Genomic DNA, 20,354 nt, shown 5'->3' on the forward strand with positions numbered 1-20,354 from the left:
ACTGCAAGTCTTCTTCCCTGGAGCTGAGGTTTCCAAATGAACTGCCCATACTGGTGAAAGCCCCATTTTGTTTTCCCCTGGCTCTTCGCTCGCTCGTGTTTTAGAGAAGACCGGTTCCTGATTAACAGCAGTTCCATCCCCGCAGCGTGCCACAGCGAGCCAATTGTGTGAGCAAAGCAGACACAGTGACCACACACACAATCCTGTTGCTTCACATAGATATATGTATGGGTATAGATATACGGTATATACACACTGAGCTGGTTTTTTTATATATATATATATATAAAATAACACCTTGTTTATAAAGCGACATTTAATTGCCACTGGTTCCCTTCCCACCCCACAAAAACAACAGTATACAAAATATAAAATATTTTAAATATTTATAAACGCCGCAAGAAAAAAAATAGAACTGTACGAAAATATTTTTTTCTGAGGTTCCCTCCCTGCCCCGTGGGGAGGGGAGGAGAAGGGGTACACATTTGGCAGGCCTAGTGTGCCTTGAGTCCATAGTTGTTAAGTGGATAGGAATATGCCCTGCCTAATACTATCCGGTCCCGGAGGAGCTTAAATAAGACATAATAATTGCAGAAAAGGATGAGGGCCATGGAGAGGGTATGGTTCCACTTCTCTGAACGCAGCAGTGAGTAGAGCTGGTAGCAGACCACGCTGCCTTCGATGAGAATCAGCAAGTTGAGCAGCCGTAATGGACGGTGGAAAAGGAACTGTGGACAAATAGGTAAAAAGCAGATGTATCATTTTTTGCCACGTTAAAGCAGGTGCGTAATGCTGTCCGGTGCCACTGAGCTGGGCAGAAGTGTTTGTATTCCAGCCACCACTAGCTGCTACTTAGGGAAAGCGGCATAAGAAACAAGGCACGTAAATTGTCATTTTCCTTAAGGAGGGGAGGACTTGTAAAGTAAGCTATGGGCCAGCTGACATGCCTTCCTATTTTACTAGAAGATGTTCTGTTAGCTACAGTCCTCTTAAGAACATCGTAATGTCTGATGAGAGAGCTGCATCACCACGATGAGAAGATACTGACAAGGCAGCCACTACTTCCGTCTTGACCAGACATCTGAGTAATACCGGGATGGGAAAACCCTGCTGCTAAGAACAGGCGTTTTGTTTAGCACCAACAGACTGCTGCCCAGCATCAAACTATTCTGCGCAATCTGCTCTGCTGCAGCTAGGTTTAAACCTCTCCTCCCTCCCATGGCTATGACACAACAAGAGAAGAGATACTTGCATAAAAGCGGGCATGGGACACGTCGGAAGGCACTGCTACATTATAAGGCCCAACTGCTTTATACAGGCATCGGCTCCGTCGCACCAGTACTCCTTGTGGCCATATTGTGTTTTCTGACCAGCTGCAGGAAAAGAATGCCAGAGCATTAGCACGAGGGAAAGCAGGAGAGAGGATGCTCTTGACTCACTGACCGCATCTTGAAAAATACTAAAGCCTCTGCGACAAGCATGTGTCCCCCACTCCCACTTGAAAAACGCAGAGGCGAGGTGCTCACAAGCTCACCAGGACTTGGCCTGGGCAACGTGAAGAAATGGTTCCCCGTGCAAGAACCTAGCCCACTACGCTGGAGGGGCCACCCCTGCTCCCATGCGACTGCTCCAGCGGCCAAGAGCATTTGTTTCTGGGAAGAAACCAGCACTTGACCAGAGAAGCTTGGACAGCTTTCTAGAGCAGACACTTCTGTTTCCTGGGAACACAAAGATCAGAGTTGCATCTACTACCTGTGGCACTGTGAGGAGTGTAGAAGCTTCCTCAGTAGATAAGCAAGTATCAGCAGTGCTCATCCACCAGAATGTCTCATCAGCCCCTTGCTGGGCAGGCCAAGCCCTCCCCATCCCCACACTCACATATGCTGTGGAGCATTGCTGTAGGAGCCGTGTTCTAGTTTCTGCCACTTGCCAAGGTGGGCAGCCGATCTGTGGAGCAGGTCACAGTACTTGGGAGGCAGCAGCTGAGTGGTGAGCATGACAAAGGCATTGATCCACACCATGATGAGGTGCTCACAAGACCAGCGCATGTCGTAGTACTGCGTGCTCTGCAAAGAGACCGGACAAGAGCTTGGCACCACTGCCACTAAGCAGAGGAGGGAATGACAAGGGACGTACTGCATGTGCATCCAGCAGACCCACACCACACATTACAGGCATGCGCTTTTGGACCGGTGATTTCAGAGGGTTACAGCTTAGGAAACACTCAAGGCTCCCTTCTCCTTGACCTGAAGGAGAAAGGGCAGGGGCATGATGCTGCAGCTGGTGCATCTCCTCCTCTAGCAGCAGATGACAGGAGGGTCTGCTTGCCACAGAACTGCTTCAGGAGCACCAGTTGCACCAGGACTGCTACATGGATTGTGGAGCCCTGCCCACTTCATTACACCAACTGGAGCTCATACAAATTAGAAAAAGACAAGAAATACAACCCCCGCATTGACAAGGGGTTCTTGGGTTTAGGCTCCCAAACATTCTAGTTGGCTCTGCTTTCTAGCAGGCTGAACACCAAAGCCTCTGATCCAAGCACTCAAAACCCAGGACGATGTTGGATCTGAGACAGGTAACGACAAGTGCCCTTTTCTACGAAGAACACTGCTATCCATCTGCCTGGGGCAGGGGGGGGGAGAAGGGGAGTTAGTAAGTGGGGTGATGGGACTAGAGGTGCATCACATTTATGGCAATACCTATCCGCCAACCAGGAGCAGTACTAGTGCACTCCGGATGCAGCCATGCTCCGCTATCCGGGCTGCCAAAGGGGAGACAGAGAAAAGGGGAATTAACCAAGAATCTGGCCCGGCAGCAATTCACACAACATTCAGAAGGAGGCGGCAGACAGGGGCACAAGAGAACCAAACAAGAGCTACCTTGACAAAACACAGTGGCAGGAAGGCCACATAGTAGGCACTGAAGAGAGAGTTGAAGAGAACTTCCTTGATCCTGCGGTTGAAGTCTGCTTTTAGGCACTCCACCTCATTGCGGATGAGATCTGGGGAGAGGGGGCAGCTGTGGGTAGGGATAGATGTAGGATTATTGAACTGTTCTCTCAAGGATTCCCACAGGAGTGAGAGGAAATCTTTGGGTTTGACCAGGCTGCTGACAGCTGAAGCCCCATCATCCACCATCTGATCCTGTACCAAGTAACCACAGTCCGCAGGTAGGGGCTGTGCTCTGCTGTCCTGGTGGAAGCAGCATAGAGGAACATAAACACCAAACCTGTGGGGAAAGAAGGAAGAAAGAAGGGCTGAAATGGCAGACATCCCAAAACAAAGCAGGAGCCACCTTCGAGAGGGACACCGCGTGAAACAAATGCCCAACTCAAAAAACTGTGCAAAGATGCTTCTTGAAATACCACTCGCGGAACAAATGATCTCAATGGCTCAGCTGCCGTCTGCAGCAAAGGCCTGTCATGCAAATAGTGTGCTGCAGGCAATTTGCTTCATAAGGTCAGGGCCCCTCCCCACATCATCCGCTAGCTACTCCTACTTCCCCTTTATTCGTAAGATGAGGAGATTTTTGTCTGCCTGTGTTTTAGGGACAGATTACAGCTCTGGTTCCCATAGTGGCTCACCCCCAGGCAGCTATGCTCCCCCTGCCCTAAAAGTACAAGGGATCGTTACTCACGGGTAGCCCAAGAAGAGAAGATTGAGAACGGAATGGCTGCGGAAGAGGTTGACTAGAGTCCAGCAGAGTACCCAGCCACAGAGGGTGAGTAGCACCAGGCGCACCATGTAGTGAATCACTGACGTTGCGCCCACCTGAGAGGCCTACAAAAAGAGAAGATACGTTCAGCAGCCCTACTGCACTAGTGTTCAAACACAAGCACAAGGGGGTGCCTGGAGAGGAAAAGCAGTGAGAGGGTGCCAGGAAGTACACTGTGAGAGGGATGGCCACCCTCTTCCTCCCAGAAGTAAAGGAGAAACTCCTTGACGCCACGTTTGGGAGAATCCAGAAGATTCACGAATAAGCACAAGTTCTAGGGCATGACTAAAATAGGGCCCTTAAAAAAAAAAAAAAAAAGAAAAGAAAAAGAGCTGCAAAGTAAAAAAGATTTTTGCTCAAGTCCTTTAATGCTCTGATGATATTCCAGCATAGCCTGAAAAGCATTTCCTCTTGCTGTTTCTTTTGCAAAGATCACATTTTGGCATTCATTTTCCTCAAGAACCGGCTATCATTGCTCTCTGTTGAGGGAAGAGAAGATGGTGCACATATGCAATCCATTAGGATTTCCACCATTCATCTCTACTGGGTATACCAGGCTGCAGTCTAAAGAGGAGGAACCATCTTCAAAAGGGCAGCAAAACAGCCTGTTCCAGTCTTCAAAAGGGAGATGGCAAACTGAGCTATGGAAAGATTCTTACTGATTATAGCCAATAGATGGGATGTGCAAGAACTTGCATGGAAGGTTTCAAAGCAGAAATTTCAGTCTCTGGGAGGCTTTGTGGAGGATGGGAACATAAATGACAATGGCACAAATCAGAAATGAAAGATCTTCTGAGATCCCACCTTCTCTGTTCACCCATTCAACAGCACTTACTGTTGGGAGTTTGTTTTTAAAACTAGTTGCTTAGTCTGGAATTGTATTAACTGTTTCAGTGGAGAAGCTGCCATTTTCCTCAAAACAACCTTTATCAAACATAAACTTGGCCAGATTCTGCTCTCACAAACACAGAGTGCGTCTCAAAATCTAAGCTCACATGACCAGATCCTCAGAATTACTGAGTAACCAGGAGTGGAAGAGCAGTTATGCCAGCTATTCCTATTTCACCTTAGTGTACTCAGATGTCCTCCTTCTGATGTTTCCCTTTGATCTCCTGTTCACTTTTCTAGTCTTTGCTAACCTATTTGCCATTCTGCTACCTGACTTGCAATTCTCTCGGCCGCTTCTCTGGCACAAGATAATAAGCTACAGTATTGTGCCTTCAGGGATACAGAACCCAGTGGGAACATTTCATCTCCTTTTAGCTGCAAAGCAACAGGACTATCCAATAGTGCAGGACATGAGTGGTCTCAAGGATAGAAGTTCTGTGACAGCAGGGCACCCCCAAAATCTTAGACTTTCACAGTCAGACTTCTTCTGGAGGAAGAAATGCTCCAGCTCTCCAATTTTCTGAACTTTCTAAGGATGTTGTGCTCTGCAATCAGTACTAAAGGCAGGAGAGGGAACAGTGGGAACATTACCTCAGAGATGAGGGCCCACACGAGCCTCCGCGCCAGCATCACTGTGATGAACGCCGCCAGGTGGTAGTCAATAAGGTGGAAATTCTGAAGAAGGAAAGAGAAAAGGTCTTCACCAGGGGAAGGGACTCTGAAACCACCCAGCTGGGGTGGGACTGGAAAGCTGGCTGCTGAAAGCGTTAGTATCTTAGACAGGCATGCCCCAAATCTCTCTATTAGGGACACAGGAGAAGTGAGAAAAACAAGTAACACAGGAATGTCTCCAGAGGTAAGATCTTCCACACATGAGGAAAAAAAAAATCCAGCCAAAGGCAGGTATTTTGAGGGTCAAGAGAGCTCTAGGACCAGGATGCTACTGTGGAGAACGGCCTGCAAGATCTCCTGGGAAAAGCCACCAACCAACCACAGCAAGGGCAGCCAAGCCCAGAGTCCTGCACACGAGCTCACTGTAGCCCTTGGTCTCAGAAACAGGCTGTAGTGACCACGAGCGCTCTCCGATAATCAAAGTGATGCGAGAAATGTCATCTGCATAGGCCACAGATCTGTATTAATATTGATTCTGGCTGCATCAAATTAGCTACAGCTCTTGGACCCCTTACAATTTTTCAGTGAAGTCATCAAATGTGTTCTGGCTAGAACAGTTAGCTGACTCTGAATAGTGCTGTCTGGGAAGGAAATTTTGGGTATGTGAGAATACTCTACTTTTGGGAATAGGTGTAAGTCCATAAAATGTTTTCAGGTAGGAAAACTAACTGAATGCTTTTTCTTCAATGAAAGACGTGTGCAACATTGCATAGGTGAATTTGAAACTGATAGCTGGAGAACTGGAACACCAGCACCACCTGTCTGCGTAGTTAACTAAGGAACCGCCTCACGTTCCAATGCAAGAAGACCATACGAATTAAGGACCATTTCAGAAGTTAGATTTACACAGTCAAGGTTTGCTGACTCAGGTATAAGTCACTGAGCCAGAAAAAAAAAAAAAAGAAACTAAGGAGACTGGAAGATATACAGCAGCTGAGAATCCGACTCCCTTCCCAACTCCTCTGCTGCTGATCTGTTGTGAGATATTAACAAAAACTTCCATCATCCCTCCTCTCAGGCTCCTTTGTTTCCATTGGGAAGAGGCACTCACAGCAGGAGGCAGAAGGCTCCTGGAGACTCAGCTCCATTTCAGAATGTAGTGGCTAGCGAGGCCATACAAGTGCCTGCAGAAACTTCCAGTGAAGAAACCCTGCTTCACTGAAGAACCTCTCTCTCTCACGTTCCATGCATTTCCCCCCCTGTAAAACGAGGGATGACATGAGTCTGGTTGATGGGGGTGTAACTGAAGTCCCCTTCACCCCCTTATGTCAAAGGCTTGGTGAACCCTGAACAGAAGAAGCACGACAAGAAGCTGTGTAATGCCAAACCACAAGCAATGGTAGTTGCCAGGGAACTCACCAGTGAGGTACAGGAAGCAGGGTGATTGTACGGGTACCACCAGACAGTCTTGTAGATGTTGATGTACTGAATGAAGAGGGCTACCAGTAGGTAGATGAAGAACAGGAATTCAAAGAGAAGGCTCCCGTCTAATGGCAGGTCAGGGATCCGGCAGTGACGTACAGGCTCTGGAGTAATCAGCGCTGTGATGGGAGGCGCAGAGAGGCTGATGGCACTACCATTCCTGAAGCAGAAAGATACCACTCACTTGGTAAACATTACACATTATCTCCACTGTTTCCCAGGCCAGGAAACGCTTAGGGGTGTGAATTTGGGATGGGGCATTGCTTGAGTGGAGCAGTTGCTTGAGCATCAGTCTTGCATTCATATTACTGGCACAAGACTGGTGGTGAGCTTCATCTCCCTCTTAACACAGACAAAACTCTTAGCCAGCAGACAACAGATAGATCGGTCTACCAAAGGTGCTGTGATGTGCTCAGCTGTATTTTCAGTCAAGTTGCTAGGGGAAGACTGAAAGTATAGAGTGAGGAAGAAACCTCAAGCAAAAGCATGAAGAACTCCATGCCACACTGAGCTCATCACGTTGGCTACTTCCGCTCACCACTAAGACATTACAGCAGCACCCAGCTGGACTCCAGACAGAAGCACACACAGCCTCCTTCCCCAGTACTGCAAAGTGCCCACTGCCTTTCTACCCACAGCTCCTCTCATAAAGAGAACTAACTAAAAAATGGAATGAAGCCTCTTCCTTGAGGCTGACCACTCAAATGTGTTCACACTTCCTTCTTTCCTATCTCTTGGATGAGGCTACGATGACTGAAAGCTCTTGTACACCAAACTGGCACAGAAATGTTCAGATGTATGTTATGCTGTATCTAACTGAAACCAAGATAAGCAACACTCCCCTAGAGCCCTGAGACGCTAACACCAAGGACTCCACAGTCACCTGTTCCTCTGAAGTCTAAGACTGTGCCATCCATCCACCTATCAAAGCCAGAGAAGTCTTTAAAGCCAGAGCTAAATGGTTTGGATCTCTTTACTCTGTTCGGATGAACCTATACCGAGTAGATCAAGGCCTCAACGTGCAGCAAACAGCTTTTCTAGTCTGCTGCCTTTGGTAATGGGCCCTTTTAGTCTTTATGCTAAATGTGGAGCCCTAAATGTCATTCAGAGTTCCTTTTTCCACCTCCAGCTTCCCCAGAAAATGGAGATAAGCTTTGTAAGCTGTGAGAACTGTTTTTGTGTGGATCCAGCAGCGCTAAAACAATAGACATCCTCCTGCCTTTTCTTTCTGTCAGGTAGGAGAGGGGGCTCACAGCTGTACTCTGATGTGTCACATTAATTTCCCATGGCATTGCAGGCAGCCTAGTAATAGAGGCAAGGATTCATAATCTGCTGGGATTCACTCCTCTGCAAACTGCTGCAGGGAAAGACAAAATTAATACTATGTGACTGCAACCCCACTTCTACAAGCCTCCTCATGGGGCAGATTTTAGTGTGCAGAGAGAAGTACTGCAGAGGGGAACATGTGCCACAGCAGAGCTGGGAAGAGAAGCTGGAAGAGGCTTCTAATGCAGGGCACGTTTCTTCTCGGCTGGGCACTGCAGGGCCTACTCTTACCTAATGCCACACAGAGGATTCCATCTCCCAGTTCCTTGTCTGAGCCATGAGCAGAGTTCAGAGCAGATCAGGAGTTCAAGCTTTTAATGTTACCCTAGCCACAGATTGTCTCAACAACCCTACCTTTGTCCTCACCTGTTTCTCAAACCAGTACCGTTTCCACAGCTCCCACCAACCAGAGTCTGGAGAGAAGGCAAAGCTGAACGGCTTAGCTGCTGCCGGCTGGGTCCCCTCCTTCCACCGGGCATGACCAGGAACCAGTCCACTTCCAGTGCCTCCAGCAGGCTGTGCCCAGAGACCCAGACGATATTGAAGCCTTCCCAGGTCTGCAAAGGAGGCAGAAACATCACTTGAGCAACAAATTACTGCTGAAGCACTTCACACCCCAAATAAATGAATTCATGCAAAAGGAAGCCACGCTCACACAGAGAGGTAAAGCTGGGACACCCATCACCACCCTGGAAGATTCTGTGACTTCAGCAGCACTGGGTCAGCATCTGCCTGCATACAAAGAAGAGAAGCCACCAATGCTGTGTCTTTAAAAGTGGTCAGCTTATGTTAACCACCAATGACTTGCAGCAGTTCCTCTTGGTTGGGAACTTCCACTGGGCACCTCTAGTGTTGGAGACGACAACCGCGTGCCGTATTTCAAAAGCAAATACGGAAAGAACCCTCTGTCTGTTCTGGTGTGAGAAGCTCTCGGAGCTTTACAGGTCTTTTTAAACACCAGCACATCACTTGATAGGGTCTGATGCTGGTAAGCAATTTGGACTCCCTCTGCTACAGCTCAAAACAGACAGCTTTAATTGGCGTCCATGAAGGTTTGGCAAAGCAGTTAATTGTGTGGTTCAGTTCCCTTTTGTGCTACGAAAGCCTGACTGACACGACAGTAGGAGGCTCATTTAAAAAGGGTTCTAGCTAACAGAGTAGTGCAGTAAAATATATATGTATGGGTGCACTTCAAGTGCGTGGATAGGCAATCGCACAGCCCAGCCCTAAGAAAATAATACATTAAAACGTAAGCTTGTAAGTATTTATTTCAAATGACATTTAAGTGAATCAGTTCCTTAAAATGAACTAGCATGACAGAGACTGGGAACTCGGATTATCAGCAATGAAGACGGATTCTCTGGCAAAGACTTTATCACTTCCCGTATCATTCTGCTTTCATTTCGTTGACCTTACCCAAGACTAGAAGGGTTTCAGCAGTCAGTAAAGTTTTTGGTGGCTGGCAGACTGATGGATTAAGCTGGAGTGCAAATCCCAGAAGCCATTCCTAACGAGCATGCTGCGCACAGAATTGTGACACTGAGCAAGCATCTTACACAAGTGTGCCTGCAGTTCAGGAGACTGCTCGGGTGCCCTACTGGCAAAACATCATAGCCAGAACCAACCTAGAATCCGAAAAAAAAAACAAAAAAAAAACCAACCCACTCCCACTTTCTGGGAAGCTCTCAACCTAGCTCTGAAATTGACGGGTGGAACCCATTCTCCGTTTATAATTCAGTTATCACCTCCTTTAAAATCTTGAGGAATCGTAGCTGGCAGAAATGCTGAAGGTTTGCTGAATGAGTCACATCACTGTCACCATGAACACAGAAGGATTCCAAAAAGGAATAAAAATATCTTTGAGGGAGGTATTGGGTTTTTTTCCCATTTGGTTCTCACTTTTCTCAAGTTTCACCTCTACTCCAACAGCTAATTCTCAAAGTTTCAACAAAAACAAGGTGTTTTGAAAGATGAACGTTTTGCACATTCCCACATGAAGGTCACTTCAAAAAAATGAAAAACAGATTGTGAAGGAAAAAGAACGATGTTGTGAAATTGCACAAAAGGAAGAGAGTAAACATCAGACACTTGAGGTCTGGAAGAAAATCGTGCATTTTGGCAGACTTGGGAACGCTTACTGTAATTCCCGTGACAACACAACAGAGAACAGAGTCCTTCTTTCCCTTTCTAGACAATACTTGAAAGCTCACAGACAACCTTCTGTAGGATGTTCTAGAGTTCTATTTGAGAATATCTGTATTTCAGGCATTAAAAAAAGATGAAAAAACCCTAAACCCCGCAATCCTAAAAGCAGCAACTTTCAAAACTACTTTAAGCCAAATCAAACTATTACAGGAACTGCGGAAGCTCAAACAATCGATCTAACCCAACCTGCACGCTATTTATGACAACGGATGCAATACCCATAAGCTGATGATCTAATTGGAGTTGGTAAGACTTAGTGGAGGGTATTTTATGCAACGTTCAATCATTTGTGCAGATAATTTACCAGCTGTCATTCATAAGCTCCCATTAGCGTGCTTCACGTGCCTACCAACTGAGACACTTGGACACTGCATGATCATGCTCCCGCCCTTTGGCTTTGCAAACCAGGAAGGTGCTGGTTCCCACCAGTAAAAGGGAATGCCTGCAGAAAGGAGCTCTCCTGGATGTCAGTGTGCCGTATTCTAAATTCAGCAGAATAACGCCCTTCACGGTGATCCATTAACATCTAGACTGGGCTAATGTATGAGAGCAGTTACTCAAGCCACATTTTCCACAGCTTGACTTCACCAGAGCCCCATCAACTTAGGAAGTGGTCCGTTAGAGCAAGATCTGCCCCATAAACCTTTCTTTTTTGGTTTCTGTTTGTAGAACTAGTCAGACCAAACTGAAGCTCCCTAGGGCAAGTTAAACTAAGTGTTGAAATCAGTCTGACTCCACACCTGCATTTTTGGCTTTGAACCAATGCACAGCCCTCTTTTATAGTCTTCGGTTATTCAATTAAGAGATGGTTCTACTGTGAAAAATACACTAGAAAAAGAGAAGAAAGCATGCGTGACCTTTACTCCACCAGGTAAGATTCCTGCGTGTACCCAAGTCATAAGAGTTTTCATAAAATGCCCGTGCAGCAAGTTAGCAGTTCTTCCAGGCCCCTTTCTCTGTTTGTAGAGCCTCTGCTCCACGTAGTTACCCATCAGCACTCATTTCATAGAATCATAGAATAGAATCATAGAATTAGCTAGGTTGGAAAAGACCTACAAGATCATCCAGTCCAACCATCCACCTACCACCAATAACCCCACTAAACCATGTCTCTCAACGCTGTATCTAAATGTTTCTTGAACACCTCCAGGGATGGTGACTGGACCACCTCCCTGGGCAGCCCGTTCCAGCGCCTGACCACTCTTTCAGAAAAGTAGTATTTCCTGATGTCCAGCCTAAATCTCCCCTGGCGCAACTTGAGGCCATTCCCCCTCGTGCTGTCACTAGTTATAAGAGAGAAGAGGCCGATTTCATACAGTCTCAGGCGGAAGGTGAATAACGGTAGATAAAAGCTTTTCCTGACAAGACCTTTCAGTCCATTAGTTTGATTCCACACTGTTCTTCCCAGTTGACTTGTGATTTCCGTTCAAACAACATCATGCCTTTGTAGTGCCTTCATCCTCAGCATTCCCAGAACAGAAACTGCCCTGCTCCCAAGATCCCCTGCCCTCCAAGGCAGATATGGGCATCCCAAAAATGCACAGATGATTTGGGGGATCAGCTACAGAGCAGCAATCCTGAAAACAGAGAGCTGTGACTGCTCTGTTCAGAACAGAGATGAAACCTTCAGCCGTGACATGGTTAACAGAAATGCCTGGAACACACGGCACTAGCCCCTCTGGTTTCTGATTCGTGCTTTTAAGACTACAGAAAGCACTTGGACATTTCACTTCTCTCCATCAACCACCACCTATCTCGATGAGGCAGGACTGAGATTGGCAAGAACCACTGCCATGAGCAAGACCTGAGGGACAAAGAGCTCAGCAGACCAACTGCCCACCAGCTAGGATGCAAGCAAGCCCACACCCCTCCTGCTCCCCAGGGGCCATCCCTCAGAACGGTACTCCAGCATCAGCAGCTGTCTAAACAGCACTTCCAGGGGACAGCTCAGAAGAGAGTCAGTGACTCATCAGAATGAAAAATCTGCCTGGCTCCCCATCTCTTTGCTGGAAACATTACAATGCTTAGCCAGTTATTTTGATAGCGTTAATGCTTTTTAATTGGAGAAAACTCCTAGCTTCCAATCCCCTCTGGAAGCTTCCTGCACCGAGGCCTCAGAACTGTCAGAGCTCTGAGAACACTCAAGAGGCTCCTTGGCTCCACAAGTCCTACAGGCAGATGCTCTCAAGAGCAGACAGAGAAACATGGCCACCCTCACTTGAAGTGACACAGCCTGAAAGACTGGAGGTCTCTCATTGCAGGTCTACACCTTGATCAGAGTGGCTTATTCCTACCTAATAAGCACGTGACATCTTGGGGTGAAGCAACATATCAACACCGGCGAGGATGCCATTCAACATCACTGCTGCAGCTCCCTCACCATGGCAGATGGTGCTGCACGTCTCCAACTCCTGCATCCAGGTGTCTGGTAACTGCTCCCTGCTCTGCAGCGGGCCAGCTTCTCACTTGCTTTTCTTCAGAGGCACCTATCCTGGTAATGAACCCAAAGGACAGCCCAAATGAGCTGTGAGGCTTAAGCTTCCAGGCCACAGAGGCAAAGGGCCATGTAAGACCTTGTTGGCTCAGCCCAGCCTGAGTGAAAGACCTATAAATTTGGAGGATAGCAGTGGCTGGTGCCCACAGGCGTCAACAACTCCTTGTGTCTCAGACAGTGGCTTATTTGTAAAAGCTTGTTCACAAGGCTGCGAAGACAGCTGCTAGCCTGTGGTGAAAGCATTTCTGACAGGATAGGAAGAGGAAAATAGGACAGGATCCTCTAACTGTTGGGACTGTAACAATCCTGACTTTCAGCTAGAAGACAAATAGCTCTTTCTACTTATTTCCCTATCTCTCCAGCCGGTCTTCAACACTGAAACAACTCACGTGAAAAAGGTCTCCTGCATTATGGAGATCCTTGCTTCAAGTCCCTGTGCCCGGTCAAACTAATTTCAAACCTGCATTTGTCCCGCAACCCCGATGTCTTTGCAAGTTAGCAGTAAATTCACATTATATTTAAGTTTTCTTTGGAACTGCCACGAGTCGTAGTTCCTGTGGCTCGTTTTCACTTCCTTTCAATGCGAGAATTTTACTTTTCTTTTTTTGTCTTTAACAAAAACATTTGTACAGATGGAAAAATTTAAAAGACACCAAGCTGGCAACCGATTCACCCAACACAACGCAAATAATATACACATACATCACGAACAGAGCCTGCACCTCGATCACGAGGCCACCTCGCTGGCAGCAACACATCTGCCACGCTGAAAGCCAGGATGCTACGAAACTTCTGCGGAAGCGTCAACCAGGTTCAGGCATGAAAGGGCATTCGGTCGTTGCGACGTTTTCAGGAGGAAATAACCGATAGGTTATCAGGTGGAAAGCCAAATATTTGGCTTGCGCAGAAGTCCCCCAGCGCTAAGCAAACAGAACCTTTCAACTGGGGCTGGTCGGGAAGGCACACACCTGCCAGCTGGCCCTGAGCAGGGAGGCCAAACCGGTTAGGGGCAAGGTCTCCCAAGTCAGCACATTTTCCACAGCCTCACACTGCAGCCAGTTTGTAGGAGAAGCAGGTTAAGGAGGAGGCTCAGTGCAAACGGAAGCAGAAAGCCCCCTAGAGAGAAAGCAAGGGCCGGGCTCTGGATGCAGCGAGCTGGCCCAAAGCAGGCTGTGAAACGGTGCCATCAGGTGAAGCACAGCCAAGTTCATTTCTGCTTGGTGACTAAGAGCCAGGAACCACTTTTGCAATAAAACCAACCAGCATGAGCAAGTTACCGTGGGCTTTTTCTGATACCGTACAGCTCCAGCTGAAGAGGAAGAAGAGATCCATCACTCAGTCCTCTACACGCCTGTCAAAAATGATTGGCAAAAGCAGCAAAAAAAATAAAAAGCAAGATTCCACAAACTGCATTCATACCATAGGACTGACTTCAGGCATCCTCAAAGAGGCAGGCTACAGCGAGTCTGACAGAAAGACAAGGTGAAGGCAGCACTTGCCACTTGTATGTGTCACAGTTCTTCACACACCCACTGACAAAAACGGGAGCAGGAATGAAAAGTTCTCAAGGAAGAGCCCATCCAGGTTGGAGTGGGTGCAGTAAGCATTGTTTAGTTCATTTTGCAGACGTGTTCCTCAAGGATGGGAAACAGATATAAGAAAATTATCTGAGAGAATGAAAAAGCAATTTTTAAAAATGGAGAGGGATTTCCAACCCAAACCTTACGCTCCTTAGAAATCCCCTCCAATTCCTTACTTCAGCAGTATAACAGGAGACAGAGTCCTCTACAGAACACAGATGAACTCAAGTCCTTGTGAGTTGAACACAGGAAGATGCAGATGCTAAGCACTGTCAATGAACTGCTGGCTACAGGAGCACAAGAACAAAGCCGCCACTCGTGGAGTAATAAAATAACACCTCATAACCACGTAATTACACTGCGCAATCAGGTGCTGCAGGATGTCACAGCAAACAGCTTAGTATGACTTTAATGAAGAACTATAATGATCTTATGAATGAAGACAACCGAAATAATGTTCAAAACAAACAACAGCAAAAAAAAAAAAAAAAAACCAACCCACCAACATATGGTCCTCGAGGGCCAATCTGCTACAAGTGGCCAGTAATACACTTCTCAGCAAGACAATGGTATCACACAGTTCACAAGATGTTCACATTTTCTTTGGCCTCCTCCACTGTATACAGCAATAATCACTGCCAAATACTGGATGTTGGAATAAAGAAAGCATTTTCTTGTTCTTGTATGAAAACAGGACAGAACAGCAAAGTTGATATTTTCCAGCACCAGCAGGAAACACAGTCCTGACTAGCTGGATCATGGTTATTTTGGTCCTACAGCTCCCATGCGTCTAAATCATATGGGAAAAAGGAGAGGAACTCCCATCTTGTACAGAGCAAGAGATTCACAATGAAGGGCTGGCAGGATTTACTAAGCTAGATATACGGTTCTTAAAGACAACACGCATTGTCACCTGAAAGCCCCAAAGCTTCAGATCCAAAATAGGCTTTGGATACCTAACTCCACAAGCTTTTAGCTCCAATTCCACATGGCTATCGCAGATAGAAACAAAAGTTCACTTCAGAAATCATTTTTTCTTCACTTTTCTCCGTAAGATAAAGTGACTGCCAGGAGGTCAGAGGACTCACCAGGTATCTATGCACTTCTAGTACGTCACTGATGTGGAGCTAGGTTAACATCTGGCCAGCTCTGAGACTGGCTAACACACAAGAAAGGAATCCTCCTGCCTTAAGAACCCACCTTTTAATTCTCAGCCAAGCAAGTACGCATCTCACCAAGAAGTATGCACTTTCTTCTCTCTTCCTCAACACATACACACGGACTAATGGCATAAGTACCTGACTGCAAGCCAGCAACCCTTTGCTTTTTAGTCTCTCCTCTTCCACTGACTTGCAGGGAAGTTGCTTTACTGACTCAGGCCTCAACTTCCCTATCTCAAAAGGGATAAACAGTTGGGCAAATCATTTCTCCTCCCAGGGGGTCTCTGTATGTAGTAGTGAATATTTTTATAGTATTATTCTAGTGCTTTAGACAAGCTTTTTTTAAAAACAAACAGAAGTAGCTTTCCTGCTGGTTTTGCTACTCTGCCAATCTCTATGTTTAATTTAATGGAGACCAGCCACGATGACAAACCATGGGGAGTCACTAGAATTTTTCTATTTTGTCCTCACATAGCTAAAAATAAGGCAGGCATCTGCTATCTGCAGCAGTGAGTTTGAAGACGTGGAGTAGAACACAAGGACGAAGCACTTTCCAAAGTCGTTTCACATTTTTGTCCTAACAGCATTGAACGTAACTTTTACTGGTACTATATACACACAGGTGCGCACCCCCACACCCAATCAAAACGTATCCAGCAGATTCTGCAGAGAGCCTGGCTTCTCCCTGCATCTCTTGAGCCTTTCTCCAAGTCCTAGGACTGGAATTCCAATCAAAGTATCAGCGCAACGATAACTTGCACGTCCCCAACACTGTGGAAAAGTGGAATTCTAAATAAGCCATAATTTGCATAAATCATAAACCTGTATTAAAACATAAAGCGCGTGAGACTACATCAACTACCCTCTATTTCCGTCTTAAATTTTTTATCCATTCCGTCTTAAATATTTTATCCATTTCACGTGGCCTGGTCGTGCAGTTTCTCCACCGAACAGTAAGGATCTCAATTCCATTTCCATTACTCTGGTAGGCAGCACTCAGAACCTCATACGAGCATATGCAGAGCAGGAAATGCAGCAGGACACATTAATCCCTGGTATGATTAATTACACCAAGACCAGTTTAGCGGTCTGAATTTGCATGAATGCTATGCATTTTGGGCCACAGAAGTCTACCGATGATCTTGCTTTAAACCAAGCACTTCAAACCAGCCAGCACACGTGGACGTTGCTGCACCGTGGTCGCCAGCCCAGCTCTTCTGACCCAGTTGCACAACACTCACTTCCCACCAGAAGTCTTGTTTTCCGCTTGCAACATGTTCCGTCCAAGTCAAAAAAAAAAAGGTTGGAAACGACTCTCAAATGAATACACCTCACGAAGAATGGCAGGAAATCTTCCAGGAGAGCCTGTGACAGCTCACGAATGATTCAACCGAGTCACACAGAGGTTCACCTCTAATTTTAAAACCACCACCTGCTAAAAGCTCTGCCTCCTATCTAATTGCGGTACGGATAAAAAACATGAACTAAAGTTTCCATCGCCACAAGAGACTTGCTGTGGTTAGGTGAACAAAGAAGAGGAGAGCGCTAACTTTGTGACACCGCCCCTTGTTGCGATAGGCCAAACTCTGCAGCCAGGGAGCGGAGCACGGTGGCAGCAGAGAAAAGGGATCACTGCAAGAAGAGGAAGGCTGACTGCTGTAACGTCATATCTTACTTACGGTTTCTCGAGCTTAAACCAGCAGAGCAGCACTGATGCTAAAGTGGATCAGGTCTCCAAATGAATGGCAATGCAAGAAGAGCAAGAATCATTTTCAAAAGGAAAACGTGCGTGTTAAGTAGCACAACACTGTCCTGCAGAGTTAAGTATGACAGATCAAGTAAGACAGAGCATAAAGATTCCAAGCATTTCAGTAGATTCTGCAAAACAAATTCAACCCTCCTCTGTATTTCTCTGTCCATCAACATGACGGGACCACAATTTTGTAATGAACAAACATAACAATGGCTGAAAATCACTAGTATGTCTAAACCTAGATGTTCTGTTAGTAAATAAATTCAAGTAACTTTCTAAACAGAGATGGACAAGTGCCTCTTTGTGTTGACAAAACACCTCTTATTTAGTTCCAGAGTACGAAAGTAGCCCCTTCAACTCAGACTTTTGTGTTCATAAACTAAAACAAAACTGTTCCACATACTTTTCATGTAACTGGCAGGATGAGAGGAAAAAAAAATGAGCAAACTAACAAAAAAACAGTACACCATGATTTCTCCATGGTTTCATTACACAGAGGCACAGAGAAAGCTCTGAGACTGAGGAGCTGGATGGTCTCAGAATCAGCACTGCCCTGCTGCTCTGCCCTACACACCCACATTTGGGAGCAACAACCTGGACTGCCTGACTGGCTTCTGAACCAAATGCTCACAGAAACTGGAAGCCACCTTAACAACCACTTCTAGCACACATGCTCTTGCTCCATTTTCAAATATCCAGATTTGATGCCTGTGAAAGAAAAATGTTACTTCTGTGATATCCAGAATTTGGAATGCAGACATTTTCAAAGAAAGATCTGCATTCAGTACTGCCCGATACCAAACACAGCTGAATGTTTTTCCTCCCCTCAAATACTACATACATAATTTAATTCCATCTCTTTAAATTTCAGACCAAACGGCAGTGACTGAAGCAAGCACAGACAAAAAAAAGTGATTAGGCCTGTCTGGTACTGAATAATACACACAAATGTAACTGTATTAGTGACGCACAATATTGCTAATATAGACAGGTCACCATGATGAAAATAGCTTTATTTCCTTGGCTACCACAGGATGCCATTACTGCCCCTTTAAAAAGAATAATTCAGAAAGGTGCTAATCTGTACTTCCCAACAAGTTCTGAAAGTTATTTGTTTTCTTACAAGCAGAATAGAAACATTCCCTACAAAAGAAGGAAGCTGAACCATCCACCGTACAGTCAGAAAGACTGACATGCAAAGTAAAAAATGTAAGGGAAAAAAAAAACAGAAAATGCTTGCCCTTTTAGCATTACCAATGATTTGGAAGGCTCAGGCTGCGACAGCATGGATGCTTTTATTAATAGGAGTGTGGATACGCAGACCTGTTAACCAGGGCGTGAGTGCCTGCAGGTTGGCAGGTCTGCCAAGAGACAGCCAGGAGCCCATGCACAGGGGGAGGTACACAGGCACATCTCCACAGCCTTAAAATTAAGAGTGCGCATCACAGTGTAACAGCTAACTGGCCAAGATATCGCACGATCCCTCCAAATAAGTCAGATCCGGATGGCAATCCCACACTACACACTGGTTTGTGCTGTGAAACAACAGCCAGACAGCTGAGGACAGAAACAAAAAGTGGCTGCATCCACGCCTGAAGAAGTTCCTGTCTGAGAAGGGGCATGGGGAGGCTTCAGCACAGCCCTCTCCCAAAGGGGCTGGCACTGCCGGGCCGCTACTCTGGTATTAGTAGAGCTGGGTTTTACCAGCAGAGCACCCTTGAGGATGCCAAGTGCCCAGCCTGCACTCCTGAGAGGAGAAATGAGTGTCAGAAACAGAGCAGACCAGGACCAGCAGTGTCAGGAGGTGAATAAAGGTGCCAAGCGAGTTAAATAGAGGGCTGGTGTCCCGCTCTGCTCTCAACACCCTGTGAAACAGCCGAGCCCCTTTGCTCCCATTCTGGACCACGGCTGGTCACTCAGACAACCTTTTCTAACCACAGGTAGTTAGCAGACCTGAGCTGGCTACAGAGCCGATGCCTCACCTCTAAATGCTGTACAACTCACCACTCTAAGTACAGACATCTTATTCCTTCCCCTACAGCCATTACAGACGCCGGGGACCTGTTATTCCCCATGAAAAGCACGCACAAGAGCGATCAGACTCTGCAAACAAAGCTGCCTGTGTGCCAGCCAGCATTCACGCAGCCAAACGACCCCAGCACACAGAGAGCCGCCCCTGCAGCGAGGCCTAACCCCGTGCTGCATCATGGAGGCTGCTCCCTCCGCGGTGCGCAGAGCCAGCCCAGGAGCCAGGGCCCCGCCGCCGCGTCCCCGGGCCCCGCGGGGCTGTCGCAGCCCCCAGCTGCTCTGTCACACCGTGGCAGGGCCCGTCCTTTCGGCCCGGCGCTGAGAGCACGGAGCAGAGCTCCCCGCGGCCCGACGCACGCTTCCACGCGTTGGATCCCCGTCCCTCGGCCGCAAAGCGCCCGGCTCCCCCAGCACGCCCAGACACGCCGTCTGAGCCCGAACGCAGCGTTCAGGCACGAAGCCGCGTCTAAAACGCGGAGCCCGGAACGCAATACCTCACGTTTTCAGGGGAACGACGCGGAACACCGCCACCCGCCCGCCCGGAGACCCGCTGAGGGACCCGGGCACCTCCACGGCACGGCACGGGACGGTACTCACACATCCACGCGCCACTCGGACATCGGCTGGCAGCGGGCTCCCTGCCGAGGGCAGCGCTGCCCCGGGCCGTCGGGTGGGACGGGGCGGCGGAACGGGCTCCCCGCGGATCGCTCCTCCTGCCGCCGTGCGGACCCACCTGGCGGCCGCCGCTGCCCGGAGCCCCGCGGCGGGGCGGGGGCGGGCGGCCGCAGTCCCCCGGGAACGGGAGGAAGGGGAGGCGGGCGGCCCGGCTTCGGCACCCCGGCGCGGCCCTGCGCAGCTGCCCGGGAGACGTGGCAGTGAGGGCTGATGCTCTCATCACAGGGCGACAGGCGGCGGCGGCAGCAGCCACCGCGGCGGCCGGGGGAGCGGCCGGCCCAGGGAGGGCAGCGCCCGCGGGGCGGGGCGGCAGCGCCTCGCCGCCATCTTGGTGGTGGCAGCGGGAAGGGCCCGGCGGGAGGAGGAGGGAAGCGCGGAGAGGGGAGAAGGCTGGGAGCAGGGCGGAGTGGGGGTGAAGGAGGAAGAAAAAAAAT

At 47.8% G+C, this 20,354-nt stretch overlaps 1 protein-coding gene across 1 annotated transcript; it reads right to left on the minus strand.

Moving 5' to 3' along the window:
- TMEM39A (transmembrane protein 39A) lies at positions 202 to 20,124 on the minus strand. Its single transcript, XM_021398010.1, has 9 exons — positions 19,843 to 20,124; positions 8,392 to 8,582; positions 6,637 to 6,859; positions 5,197 to 5,280; positions 3,640 to 3,782; positions 2,883 to 3,231; positions 1,879 to 2,066; positions 1,253 to 1,373; positions 202 to 728 (listed from the first exon to the last, which is right to left on the minus strand). The coding sequence occupies exons 2-9, from the start codon at positions 8,502 to 8,504 to the stop codon at positions 495 to 497; spliced, it is 1,455 nt and encodes a 484-aa protein (XP_021253685.1). The 5' UTR covers positions 8,505 to 8,582; positions 19,843 to 20,124; the 3' UTR covers positions 202 to 494.

Source organism: Numida meleagris, chromosome 1 (assembly GCF_002078875.1).
Source record: "Numida meleagris isolate 19003 breed g44 Domestic line chromosome 1, NumMel1.0, whole genome shotgun sequence".
NCBI lineage: Eukaryota > Metazoa > Chordata > Aves > Galliformes > Numididae > Numida > Numida meleagris.

What these genes read in the sequence shown, in the direction of transcription:
- TMEM39A (XM_021398010.1), bottom strand. Translation starts at nt 8,504, where the DNA reads ATGCCCGGTGGAAGGAGGGGACCCAGCCGGCAGCAGCTAAGCCGTTCA. An exon ending in CTTCTCTTCTTGGGCTACCC is followed by an intron (nt 3,232 to 3,639) that starts GTGAGTAACGAT and finishes CTTTCCCCACAG; the next exon opens with GTTTGGTGTTTATGTTCCTC. An exon ending in TGCCACTGTGTTTTGTCAAG is followed by an intron (nt 2,067 to 2,882) that starts GTAGCTCTTGTT and finishes GTCTCTTTGCAG; the next exon opens with AGCACGCAGTACTACGACAT.